We start from the raw sequence: 14363 nt of genomic DNA on the forward strand, positions 1-14363 counted from the left end.
CCATAACGCTGGGATCATGCCCTGAGCCGAAGGCAGATGCTCAACGACTGAGCCACCCAGGCGCCCCCCCCAAAAAACTTTAAAGCAATTATTATAAGCATCCTCCATGAGGTAAAGGTGAACATTAAAAAAATAAATAAATAAATGGGTAGGGTGCTGGGTGGATCAGTTGGGTAAGCATCGGACTCTTGATTTCTGCTCAGGTCATGATCTCATGGGCAGTGAGACTGAGCCCCGCAGGGGTTCCGTGCTGAGCGGGGAGTCTGTTTGAGATTCTTTCTCCCTCTCTCTCTCTCTGCCTCTCCCCAGGGTTGAGCTCTCTTTCTAAATAAAGAAAATCTTTTAAAATAAATAATAAATGGAAAGAGAGGTGCACTCAGCAGAGAAACAGAAAAAATAAAAGAACCAAAAGGAAGTTTTAGGACTGAAAAATATCTGAAATAAGAATTCCAGTGTAAGGATTCAATAGCAGAAAGGAGATGACAGGAAATTCAGTGATCTAAAAGACAGATGCATACAAATAATACAATTTGAACACTGAGAGAGAAAAAAAACTGATAAAACAAACAGAGCCTCCAAGACCTGTGAGAAAATATTAAGAAGTTTAATATTCATGTGATGGGGGTCCCAGGAGAGGAGAAAGAGTTTAATACAGAAAACATAGTTAAAAAAATAATGACTGAAACTTTCTCAAATTCAGTGAAACACATAAATTTACAGTTTCACAAAGCTGAGCAATCCTCATAAAAGGAGAAACTAAGAAACAAAAACAAAAATAAAACATACGAAAATGCACACACACCCAGATAGGCTATGATCAAACTGCTAAAAACCAAAGATTTGAAAGAATATTTTTGAAAGCAGCAGAGAAAAGTAACATATTACATATAGATGACAATTATTCAAATGACTGCAGATTTCACCTCAAAAATCATAGAGCCAGAACACAGAACATTCTTAGTAGAATGAAAAGAACTGTCAACACAGAACTCTATATCCACTAAAAATATCCCTCAAGAATAAAGGCAAAATAAAGACATTCTCGGATCAAGGAAACCAAGAAAATTCTTTGCCAGCAGATTTACTCCAAACAAATCTAAAGTTCTTCACCCTGAAGGGAAATGATACCCCAGTAAATTTTAGAAAGAAAAAAAGAGCAATGAAATGGTAAATGTAATAATTTTTCTCCTCTTGGTTTCTTTAAAATATGTATAAATATTGAGACAAAAAACATTAAGTTGGGGGGAACTTCAAAGTATACAGACATATTACATACGACTAACATAATCAGGGGCGGGTAAAGGAGACCTACATGATCGCAAGCCTTCTACATTTTATTGAAGTGGTAAAATATTATCTCTAAGTAGATAGAAAAATTTGTACTAAAAAATAATGCAAAGCATTATAGTGAAAATGGAATACTTTTTTAAAAATTGTGGATTATTCAAATAATCCAATAGAATGAGAAACAGAGCAACAAAAATCAGAGGTAAAAACAGAAAAGAAAAATAATAAAATGGTAGATCTAAATTCAATGATATCAACCACATCAAGTATAAAGTTGTCTAAACATACTAATTAATGGAGAGAGATTATCAGTTAGGAAAAAATATAAGCTCTAACTGTATGCTGTCTACAAGACACGGATACTCAGTCAAGTAGAGTAATATACTTATATTAAACAAAATCATGGTAAAAGATACACCATGCAAGCAGCAATCAAAAGAAAGCTGAATCGTGTATAGACTTCAGAAGAAGAAAAATTATTAGGGATAAAGAGAGACATTACATAATAATAAAAGGGTAATTTATCATGAAGATATAATAATCCTATGTGCCTATGCATCTAACGACAGAGCTCCAAAACACATGAGGCCAAAACTAATAGAACTAAAGGAACAGTAAGTAGACCGCAAATCAGCAAGGATATGGATACTATCACACAATTCAATTTAATTGACATTTAAAGAACCCTCTACCCAATAATAGCAAAATATGTATTTTTTCAAGTACACATGGAGCATTCACAAAGACAGACCATATTTATACCATAAAACAAACTTCAACAAATTTAAAACAACAGGGATCATACAGTGTATAGTCTCTGAACATGATGGAATTGAGTTACAAATTAAAAAAATAGCAGAAGATATCTTAAAATTTATCAAATATTTGGAAATTAATGTATTTTTAAAAGACCTGTAAAGAGGAAGTCTCATGAGAAATTAGAACATATTTTAAGGGAAATGAAAATACAACATACCAAAATTTGTGTTATGCAGCTAAAGCAGTGCTTAGTGGGAAATGTACAGCAGTAAATAAATAGATTAGAAAAGAAGAAAAATCTAAAATCAGTAACTTAATGCTTTCACCTCAGGAAACCACAGAAAGAAGAGTAGTTTAGGACAAAAACAAGCAAAAGAAAAGAACAAATATTAAAGCAGAAGTCAATAAAACGGAAAACCAAAAAGATGGAGAAAAACAATGAAATGAAAGCCTTATTCTTAGATGGGATCTGGAAAAATTATCAAACTCTAGCTAGACTGATCAAGAAAAACAAAGAAAACACTAATTACTGATATCAGGAATGAGAGGAAAGATTATCATTATAGACCCTGCAGAGATTAAAAGGATGGAAGGGAATAATACAAACAACTCTATGCCCATAAATTTGACAACTTTGTTGAAATGGACCAATTTCTTGAAAGATAGAAACTACCCAAACTCAATAATAGATACCTGAATTTTCTTTAAGTATTAAGATAACTGCAACTCTTTTAAAATTGAAATCATAGATAACATCTCCCAACAAAGAAAGTTCCAGGCACAAATAGTTTTTTTGGTTATATCTGCAAAACATTTAAGGAAGAGCTAATTCTACACAATCTCTTCCAGAAACTTGGAGAGAACACTTTCCAATTTGGTTTATGAGGCCAGCATTACCTTGATAACGAAACTGTACAGACATTAAAATAAAAGAAACCACATATCAATATCCTTCAGGAACAGAAAAATCTTCAACAAAGTATCAGCAAATTGAATCAGAAATATATAAATAAGAGAATAGATGAAGACCAGGTAGAGTTTATCCTGGAAAAGCAAGGCTAGTCAAACATTGAAAAAAATCAATCAGTACAGTTCACCATATTAACAAACTAAACCTAAAAATATGTCTCAATAGACACAGAACAAGCACTTGACAAAATTTAACATGTATTAAAGATTAAAACCCTCAGCAAACTAGGAACAGAGGGAATTTCCCTTACCTGATAAAAAGGATGTACAAAAAATCCTACAGCTGATACAGTATGTCATAGTGAAAGGCTAATTCATTTCCCCTAAGATTACGAAAAGGCAACAATGTGCAATTTCATCTCCCCTACTCAACATTATATTAGCCAGTGTAAATTATATTTGTATAAAAAGTATTCTTACACTTGGCAATAAAAAAAGTCCTTGACAGTACAATAAGCTAAGAAAAAGAAATAAAAGGCATAATATTAGAAAATAAGAAATGAAACCACTTCTATTTGTAAAGTGGGTCTCTGTACAATATCCTAATGAATCTATATATAAGATCCTTGAACTAATAAATGAATTTATCAAGGTCACAAGGTACATGGTCAATATTCAAAAATCAATTGCTGGGGCACCTGGGTGGCACAGCGGTTAGGCGTCTGCCTTCGGCTCAGGGCTTGATCCTGGCATTGTGGGATCGAGCCCCACATCGGGCTCCTCTGCTGTGAGCCTGCTTCTTCCTCTCCCACTCCCCCTGCTTGTGTTCCCTCTCTCGCTGGCTGTCTCTATCTCTGTCGAATAAATAAATTAAAAAAATCTTTTAAAAAAATCAATTGCTTTTCTTATAGTAGCAACGAACAACTGAGCAAACTTTTTTAAAGTACCATTTACAATAGCACACAAAAATTAAAAAGTACTGGATATAAATCTAACAATGAAATACTGATGAAAGAAATCTAAGGAGATACAAAAAAACACCAGAGATATGATAAAAAGTTTCTGTACAATGAAAGAAACTATCAACAAAACTAAAAGGCAGCCTACGGAATGGAAGATAATGCAAATGACATATCAGATGAAGAGTTAAGATCCAAAATCTAAAAAGCACTTGCTAAACTCAACACCCAAAACCAAATAATCCAGTTCAGAAATGGGCAGAAGACATAAATAGACATTTTCCAAAGAAGACATCCAGATGGCTAACAGACACAGGAAAAGATGCTCAACATCACTCATCAAATCAAAACCACGATGAGATAGTACCTCACACTCGTCAGAACGGCTAAAAACACAGGAAACAACAGAAGCTGGCAAGAATGCCAAGAAAGGAGAACCCTCTTGCACTGTTGGTGGGAATGCAAACTGGTACAGCCGCTGTGGAAAACACTGTGGAATATGGAGGTTCCTCAAAAAGTTAAAAATAGAACCACCCTATGATCCAGCAATTGCACTATTAGGTATTTACCCAAAAGATACAAAAAAACAGATTCAAAGGGACACATGCACCCCAATGTTTATAGCAGCATTATCAACAATAGCCAAATTATGGAAAGAGCCCAAATGTCCATCAATTGATGAATGGGTAAAGAGGTGGTGTGTATATATATATATATACACAATGGAATAGTATTCAGCCATTAAAAAGAATGAAATCTTGCCATTTGCAACAATGTGAATAGGGCTAGAGTGTACTATGCTAAGTGAAGTAAGGCAGAGAATGACAATATCATATGTGGAATTTAAGAAACAAAACAGATCAACATATGGGAAGGGAGGAAAAAAAGAAAGGGAAACAAACCATAAGAGACTCTTAATGATAGAGAACGAACTGATGGTTGCTGGAAGGGAGGTGGGCAGGGGATGGGCTAAATAAGTGATGGGGATTAAGGAGGGCACTTGCTGTGATGAGCACTGGGTGCTATCTATAAGTAATGAATCACTAAACTCTATTCCTGAAGTTGTACTTCAGTATTGTACTATATGTTAACTAGAATTTGAACAAAGATTTGAAAAAAAAATGAAAAAATTTAAAAACAGGGATATATAGTGTTTATAGAAGACTTATTGTCAATTTTTCTCAAATTGCTGTATAGATTCAATGCAGTTCCAATCAAAATCCCAGCAAGGTTCTTTTGTAGATATTTAAAAACCGATTCCAAAATTCATAATGAGAGGTTAAAAAATAGACACAACAATATTGAAAAAGAAAGTAAGTTTGAAGGCATATAATCTAAGTTCAAGACCTCATATAAAGCTATACTAATCAGGGCAATGTGGTTTTTGCATCCAGACAAATAGATCAATAGAACAGAATAGATAACCCAGAAATAAACCTACATATATGTGGACAACTGACTTTCAACAAAGATGTAAAAACAATTCAATGAAAAAAGGGTAATGTTTTCAAGCGTGCTGTCCTGGAACAATTATATATTTACATAGTAGTATCTATCTCTATATTTACACACACAGAGATGCCGTTCAATACCCAGTTACAATTATAGGAAACTTATTTTCCCCAAACAACACCCCCAACATATCTTTTTGATTCAAAAGCAGGACAATGTCGTGACTTGAGTATTTTTTTTCTTTTAAAGCAAATTTCGCTTTTATTTTTTTTTTAAGGTTTATTTATTTAGTTATGAGAAAGAGAGAGCACGAGCTGGGGAAGGGGCAAAGGGTGAGGGAGAGGAAGAGGGAAAGAATCCCAAGCAGACTCCACACTGAGCACGGAGCCCAGTGCAGGGCTCAATCTTACTACCCATGAGATACGCATGACCTGAGCTGAAACCAAGAACTGGACATTTAACTGACTGAGCCACCCAGGAGCCCCTTAAAGCTAATTTTGCTTTTAAAGATTAGGGCTTCTATAGAATAACATATCAAATGAATGAAATCTCAAAGGAGACATTCTTCTGGGTTGGTAGAGAAGAATGCACTGGTTTTAATAGCAATGATTGTGGAGAGCTATATGCAACACACATTGGTTTAAACAGCTTCACTCTTTGGATGAATATAAATCCTGAATTTGAAATGAACAAGCCCTGTATTTACTATTTACTTCCTCTTCATTATTTTGCCTTATTTTTTGACAAGACATCTTTCTCCACACAATCTTCTTACTTCCTCCACCCAACATTTTTGAATCTAGGAATGCTTTAAAATCAGTGGTTCCCAAATGCAAACTGAATCTTTATAGACTCAGCATTCCAAATTTTAGTATGTTTGTTCTTTTGTGATTATCTAGAGAGGATTATTATTTGGTGCTCTTTGGAGCTTTTGCTAAATACAGACTTCTAATAGCGATAATACATGTTCACAATAGTCTGCATGGAAGGACACAGAATTTAAATATATAATAGAGATGCATCTCAAAGAGTTTTGCTATATCCCTTTTTACACACATACATAAAAATAGATAAAAACAGTGAAAGGTGGGTGCTCCTCTCAGTTATTACTGCTACTGAAATAAATGTAATTTATCTGACTCCTACAGAAATGAAAACTAAAAGACATTTTTTAAAAAGCAGAGTTATATTAGATATATAGGTCTGATTTATTTACCGAGTGGTTAAACAATCTCAATACTATTTCCCTGTGAAATGTTTAGGTACAATCCAATTACATTTAATGTCATCACTAGCCCTTGAAATTCTGATTAGCCAAGGACCTTCAGGTGTCAATAACTCCAGAAGTTAATTATATTCCAACTTATCTAAATTTTATAGATTCTTCCCGTTTCCCTAAATAATCAACTCTTCAGTCAGCTGAGATAGTATGTAAAAAGCACTTAGCACAGGATTAGGTCTTTAGTAAGTGCTCAGTATTAGGTATTATCATTATCAAGCAAGTATCTCTGGGGAATGGAAGAACGCACTAGGCAAGTCAATAAGATACTTAGCCGATACTTCAAAATGATCACCTTAAACCTATTTACTGAAACCTCTCAGGATAAGGTTACCAAAAGACATGGACAAAATAAGCCAAGAATGAAAAATGTTAATACTTCTTTCTTAGTAAAGTTGTTGCCATGACTTTTTGCTAATATTTCAACATTTTTACGTGCAAGTAGCAAAAAAGTAAGGGTTCTGGCTCATTAACACTATTTTTTACCTCTTTCTCTCCTGAAATGTGAGTATGTTACCTTGAAAAATAATCGCTGAAAGGTTTGGAATCTTAAATGCAGAAATATTCATCAATGTTCTATTATTATTGATATATGACTGGACCCAAAAGAAAGAGTACGTTTATTTGCTGAAAAAGAAGAAGGTATTTAGCCTCCAATGAGTATAATGGTTGTAGATATCCTGCCAGGTGGAACAAACGTATATAAACTGCAAATTGAAGCAATAAAGACGGAGCTACCATTATGCAGGACATGATCAATTATATTCACAAGGGCTTGGAAAAAGCAAAGTATTTTTTTTCTGAAAGGGAAAAAAATAACAATAGCAAAAACAGCAAAAATCTATTCTTCAGGCTGAAGTTAATTGGTACAGCTGTGAAAAGTAAAAGTAGGCTTCTAAACTTTCAGAAACTTCCCATATATGTCAATGTCTAATTGTATTCTCACATTAAACATCAACACAAACTCTCTGCATGCCACCTACTTGTTAAATAATTTAAAAAACTGGCTGTCATCCTATATTTGTTAAAAGGCATTTAAAAATCTGTTTTAATGGCCAATTAATGCATATATTTATTATATATCTAGATTCTATCATTTCTCTTCTGGATTAATTTAGATTATGAGAGGAGAGTACCAAGTACTTAATTTTCATTCCCCAAAGAAAAGTTTGTAGTCATTTCTCCAAATTAATAAAAAAAAATTACAATTTAAGTTCAGTTCCTGAAAAAGTTCATCTAAGTATGACTTACTTGGTTAAAAATATAAGAACCATGTGACACAGCTTTTCTTTTTTGCCTTAATTACTAGAAAGCTTTGAACTTAATTCAGGGCCCAAACGTAAGGATCAGCTTGTCTGAAATACCTAGAAGTAACTACTGTAATTTCCTTTAGGTGGTCTCATCAGATTTTTACTTTATATTCAAATTGTACTCACCTCAAATCCTTTTAGAACAATTCAGTAAATAAATGCTTAAGAAGTACGTGTATATATATGTACGTATATGTATACATATGTATATCAGGATCATTTGTTGAGCAGTAAAGAAACATGTTCATCAGAGTTTTAACTTGTGGAATAATTTTCATAAATACTACATACAAAAATTTAAGAATAACCAGTCTTCATACGTACTGGTTGATTCTATTTTAAAAATTCACATGCATCTGCCATTTGTACTTTAAGTACTATGACATCAACTACTTTTTCAGTAGTAAACTAGTAACTAATTAAAATAGTCGTGTAACAGAACTGAGCTACTGTGTTCTACTGAGGGTTTACCTGTGCTATTCCTAATCTGCTAAAACCTTCAGGAAGACTGGCCCAGTGATGGAAGGCCCATGGTAACGTGAACTAGGAAATAACACAAATCATGACTGGAGCAGGCTGAAGTCCTTGGTTTCTCGGAGATAAGACCTTCAGGAAAGGTGAGACTGGATGAGCCTGCTGTATTCTCTCAGCCCAATTTCCATGTGATTTATCTATTACCCAGGACATTCCAAGAATAGCATCCACTGTATTTTGAAAGTCCCAATCAGCCCAGGATCAGAAATATATCCAGATCTTTGAAGCTGGTCCCATGCACAGCAGGGACTGAGAATTTGGTACACTTGAACCCACCACCACCAATGCACCCTTCATTCACCTGCAATAACAAAAATCCTGTAATTTCATAGGAATGAATGTTTTGGACTTCGCTTACTCATGGTAGGGTTTTATTCCATTTGCCAAAAGCCGATTAAAAATTAAGCAAAAGTCATTAGGGTTTTTGATTGTTTACGACAGTCTCTAATATGCAATCTTCCTAACATTACTAGGAGAAGGAAGTGATTATTCTTATTTAATTTAGCTTATTAATGATTTAAGTAAAAAATTTTCAATACTATAAAAGCTTTCTAGCTGTAATTGTTAAAAAGAGGCACACATAAATAAATCTACTGATTAATAGAGATCACGTGTGAGAAAAGTATTTTTCCTTACATTATGATGATCCCGTTATCAATGGAAAATGAGTCGGAAGGTAACCCAGCAATATTCCAGGTTCGAATTGTCACTGCTTCTCCCAGGATACCCATAAGAGAATAATCATCAGAGCAGGGAATATCTTTGCTTTTGCACAGGTTGGTCCACTCCTTGATTTGGTTCTTTAAGACATATACAGAGATGAAAATGAGGCTGGAGATTACCAAATGAATACTTTGTAAACTCCTCGATTACACTTTATTCCTTGAGTCAACAAGCTATTGTTGAAATTGCACCCCAAAAACAATTTATCGGATTTTTTCAAATTATAATTTAGGAGGTCCATTATGAATTCAAATGAAAATGAACTATATCCTATGTTAATTTTAGATGGATTACTTAATAGTGAAGTCCAAGTCAGAATTTTGCATCCGAAAAAAACAACTGCCAATTTTTATTTTAAAGCTGCACTTGACCAAGTAGTTGGAGATTGTCATTATTCTATACATTTTCTTTAAATTATAAATATCCAGCAAGCCTTAATACAGTATTATGGAATAAAAGTAAATCTACTTTGAACTGGTAGGGAACAGGGAAAACATTTTTTTCTGGCTCTTGCATGCCTGGCGGGGAGGGACCATAGGAGGACTATCAGGCATCAAGAAGGATCAGGACACGTATTGGAGTTTGGGACATCCCACCTGGAGCTCAGTGTGCTACGACGCTCGGGAATCAAAAAGGTACGTCAAGTCCAAGTTCACACTCAGAAAGTCAGAAGTCAAGGTCCAATTTGAAGTTACATATCACAGAGTTCAGAAACAGTGAAAGACATGACCAGAGGAAATACAGGTCAGGAAGAGACCTGGGAAGGAGACCCAGACACACAAGGTGTCGGTACCTGCCGACAGGCAGAGGAGAACGCTGTGGGTGCGGAGCGGTAATGGCTGCGAGGGCATGGTGGGCACCACCATCTGCCTTGGGCTCCTGCTGAGCAGCCTCCACCAGCATTCCCTTAGGTTTGCCCAGGAAAGGCCACGACAGGGTAGGGACACTTGATGACTTTCAGGACCTTGATCCGTCAGTTACACTGTAGAATGTCCCACAGCTGCATCTCTAGGATGGTCCCTCATGATTCAGTTCAGGTTATGTGCCTTTGGCAGGAATATCATAGAAATGATGTCGTATTCTGCTCATTGCATCCCCTCAGTGGAACAGGATTTCCAACTGTTCATTTACTGATGACACTGATTTTTATCACTCGATTAAGGCATTGTCTGCCGGGCTTCTGTCTCCTAATTGTATGATCTCAGGTATAATTAAAGCTTCTTTGGATGGTGGGACACAACACAAGACACTCAGATGAAAAGCAGAACTTCTTGTTAGTTGTATTGCCATCTGAGAGAAAGGTGCCCCACAGGAGGCTGCACCCAGATACAGGGGAACCGCACACGGTGAAACCGTACCAGGCAGTTATATATGCAAGCAGAACGTGGGACAGTTGGCTAGGCTGCACAGGCTTCCTGGGGATGGGTAGTTTGAGAAACTCCACAGGTGCGGCAGAGAAGGGCTGCCCCGGGGCATAGGTATCTGAGGGCCTCTGGAAGTTGAGTGCCTATTATAACCTGGAGTATTAGAGCCTGAGAAGGGAATGGTTGGGGTGAGGGCTGAGCAAACTACCCCAAAACGGAATTCAGAGTTTTTAATCAGGATTCAAAACCGAACGGAGGCAGCGCTCGTGAAATACTGTATTACACCTTCTCCATTGCCCTTGCCCCCTTTCCCGCTGTAACGAACAGGCATTTTGTGGGAAAACACTTGTAACTGTAAGGATCTAGCTTTGTCAGGAACTCATTTTTAAAATGTATTAATTTGTGTCATTATACATTTATCTTTTTCTATTTTTTAGTCTCTTTCTTAAAAATATAACGGACATATAACATGATAGTAGTCACAACATGATGATTCACTCTTTGTATATATTGTGAACCCATCATAGTAAGTCTAGTTAACATCCGTCACCAAAGTTACAAAAATGTTTTTCTTATGAAACCTTTTAAGATCTTAGTAACTTTCGAATATACAATACAGTATTATTAACTATAGTCACCATGCTGTACATTACAGCCCAGGACTTTATAACTTTATAACTAGAAATCTGTACCTTTTGAACCCCTTCACCCATTTTGCTCACATCTTTTATTTAAGATGTGATATCTTTTATTCGAGTTGTAATATGTTACTATCATTATTTATTGCTGATTTGGCCAGAAGTAACTTTAAGTTCAATTATATGTCCTTTTAACATGTCCCTACCATTTTTGGGGCACTTCCTTACTCTTGCTTTAAAAAGATATTATTCTATAATCAAGCCCAGGTTAACCCAAAGATAACCTTCCTGCTTTAAGTTCAGCTGATTAGCAACCTTAATAACAAAGGCCCTTTGCCAGGTAATGCAACATGTTCGCTGGCGTAACACCTCAGGGCAAACACTAGGGGCAAAATCTCACCTTTTATGAATACTTAAAAACCATCCTCTGGCTGTCTGTTGGCTTTGGTTGTTGATACCAGGAGCAAGGGGTGTGGCTGTGTAGGGAGGAGGGGATTAAAGCATTTCTGGCTTGAATTCTGCTTTCTAGTGCACAGTTCCTACTGGCATGTTTTGATCTCTCTGTTGTTAGGCTATAGGGTGTTCTGCAGACTTTTGGGGAAAATCTGAAGGTTTTGTCAAATATACCTTGATGTTGGTATTGGCATGATAAGTCAATGATACGGAGAAGAAGTAAAGAAAACAGAAGCAATAGTGACTGTGTAATGTTGTTTATAGTTGACATATGATATATGTTATCATATTTATGGATTAAAATTTTAAGTGGCCCAGTTGTACATCTAAAAGGGTACAGCAGCAGTAACTGAAATAGATGTGAGGTGCTCTGAACAAGTGTCTCTAAATACAAGCCAAGAGCCTTGGCTAGTAGTCAGCTGGTATAACAGATGGCAGAAATGAAAAAGTGACCATTAGGAGAGTCACCTTGGTGAAAATATCCACCACCAACAACACAGTTCTGACTTTGACTGTTGGCAGGGAAAATGAGAAAGTTCAAATAATTCAACTCCAGGGCTTACATGTCCTTCGGCACTGTAGGATTCTGTTTCACAGGTTGGCATGGGCACTGCAGTTGAAGTACCCTGGGCCCAGCTATCCTAGACAAATTGGAGTTTTCTATGTTTTATTTATGTAGAGTGCCAGAAGTTCTACAAAGGGGTTGATGAATAATTAACAGCTACTCAGATTCAAGCTTGGAGGGAGGGGATCCAGCTATTTATTGAGTATCCAGAGACTTTGATGCTAGAAAAGAACTAAGATTGTTGGAAGCCTTTTTTGTCTTAGTTGGCTTACCCAGAAGCGGACTCAGATGAAGATTTATTAAGGAAGGGATGCTAGGGGGAGCAGTGCAAGGACCGCGAAGAAGCCAATAAAAGGTGAGGGATCGGCCAAAGTTTGGCAGCAGGTGGCTTTGGTTTGATCCCACACGGTGGCTAAGTTAGTCCTTAGCGCTCTTCCAACCAGAGGGAAGGGAGGCCGACTCTCACGCTCCCACCTCTGTCAGCTCTAGAGGGAGCCCTAGAGGGAGATAAATCCAAAGGCAATTCTAGCTCTCCAAATGCTAGCCAAAGTGGATTCTAAGAACCCAAGGGAAGTTGGCCAACAAAGAGCCACAGGTGCTGGTTGTTGGACACGAAAGTTCAGGAAGCCAGGAGGGCACCTGGGCAGACACTGAAGTTGCCGTTATAACCTTATGTTTACAATTGAATGGGAAACTTTTGATGGGATGTAACCTGTCAGCTGCCCTGACCCGAGAGAGAGAGAGAGAGAGAGAGAGAGAGAAGGGGTGTGTGTGTGTCAGAGTGGGACATAGAGAACAAATTCACAGGAAGGAACAACAACATTAGAGACTCAAGAAAAGTAAAAGCCTAGGTTGCTATAGTGAAGCAAGGAAGGGGTGAAATTGCCTTCAAGCCTTCACAGAGGTGAACTGGATGGGATGACATGGCTATCTGAATCGGGGACAAGCACAGAGGATGTGAGTTCATAGGAGCTCGGAGTTTTGGCTGTATCTGCTTCTAGCTTGAGCGTCACTGTGCTTCTATCAGTAAACTCCAAGGTCTCAGTTCTGGATGTCGGTGCTGTCTTGAAGGATTTGTGTGGCGGGCTGATGAGCAGCCCTCATTCTGGTGGAAGTGGGTGTCTGTGGAGTCAGCAAGATCCAGGGCCTCGGAACAAGTGTGTCAGAGAAGGCAGGGTGGGGAGGCACGGGACTTTCAGCTTGGCCCTGGAATGCTAAACAGGAGCCAGTGCAGGTGCCCAAGGATGTGTTGGGAACCAGCAGGGAAGGGTAAGGATGGCTGTCGCTACCCCTTCCATTGTTCCAAGTTGATGTAGGAGAGTAGAATGAATGCTAAATTAGAATTCAAGGGACTACAAGTCTCATTCCTGCGGTGTCATTAACCAGCTATGAGGCTCTAAGCTATTCCCTTCATCTTTGTAAGCCTCAGTCTCTGCAACCGTAGAGCAAACGAATCTATAACCATATAGTCTCATGTTAAACATTAACTATGAGCTACAAGATGTTCATGCCATAGCAACAAACAGTTATTCAAAGACATAAATGAACAGTGAGGACGAGTATGAAGGTCATCCACCAGGACAAGGGCGACCAGATCCCAAGGAGACAGAAAGACCATGTATATGAAGATTTTAAATCAGTTTGGTTAAAAATAAACAAACAAACCAAAACCGTGGCCTCCAAGAATCAACCCTACTTAAGAGAAAGCCCCTAAATTAAGCAAGGCTCATCTGAGAACAGGTACAAGCAAATGTTTTGTCAAAAAAAAAATAAAAAATAAAAAAAATAAGAAGAAGAAGAAGAAAGAAAAAGAAAAGTGAGTTATCATTTATTCTTTCTCTTCTTGCTTGACACCAGAAGGTACTGCCAAATGTTTTACAATTTCTCTCTTCTCCTTATTCTCATTACCCTCCTTTTTCTTTTAGTATTTTTAATTTTTCTAAGTCTCTCCTCCTGCTCTGACAGGGCCATGTTCTGGGTTGGATTCCAGTTCCATTTTTCAAAACAGAGCTGAACAATATGCTGGGTCTCATTCAGGAAGGGGCTGGAGGAAGGGGGAAGGAAAAAGCAGGAAGAAGAAGTAGAAATGGGAACTGGGTCACAAAGAATGAGGCAGAATCCATCAAAGCGG

General features: G+C 37.1%; 1 protein-coding gene across 1 annotated transcript in view; it reads right to left on the bottom strand.

Annotated features, from left to right (window-relative positions):
* The window catches only part of DNAH7 (dynein axonemal heavy chain 7), a 255447-nt gene that overhangs the window by 77121 nt on the left and 163963 nt on the right, over positions 1-14363 (bottom strand). Inside the window, exon 47 of the mRNA XM_057316048.1 lies at positions 9126-9289. Coding sequence (XP_057172031.1) covers positions 9126-9289 — 164 coding nt within the window. The remainder of the gene's footprint in view (positions 1-9125; positions 9290-14363) is intronic.

The sequence above is a fragment of the Ursus arctos genome, unplaced genomic scaffold (assembly GCF_023065955.2).
Source record: "Ursus arctos isolate Adak ecotype North America unplaced genomic scaffold, UrsArc2.0 scaffold_1, whole genome shotgun sequence".
In the NCBI taxonomy this organism is placed as follows: Eukaryota; Metazoa; Chordata; class Mammalia; order Carnivora; family Ursidae; genus Ursus; species Ursus arctos.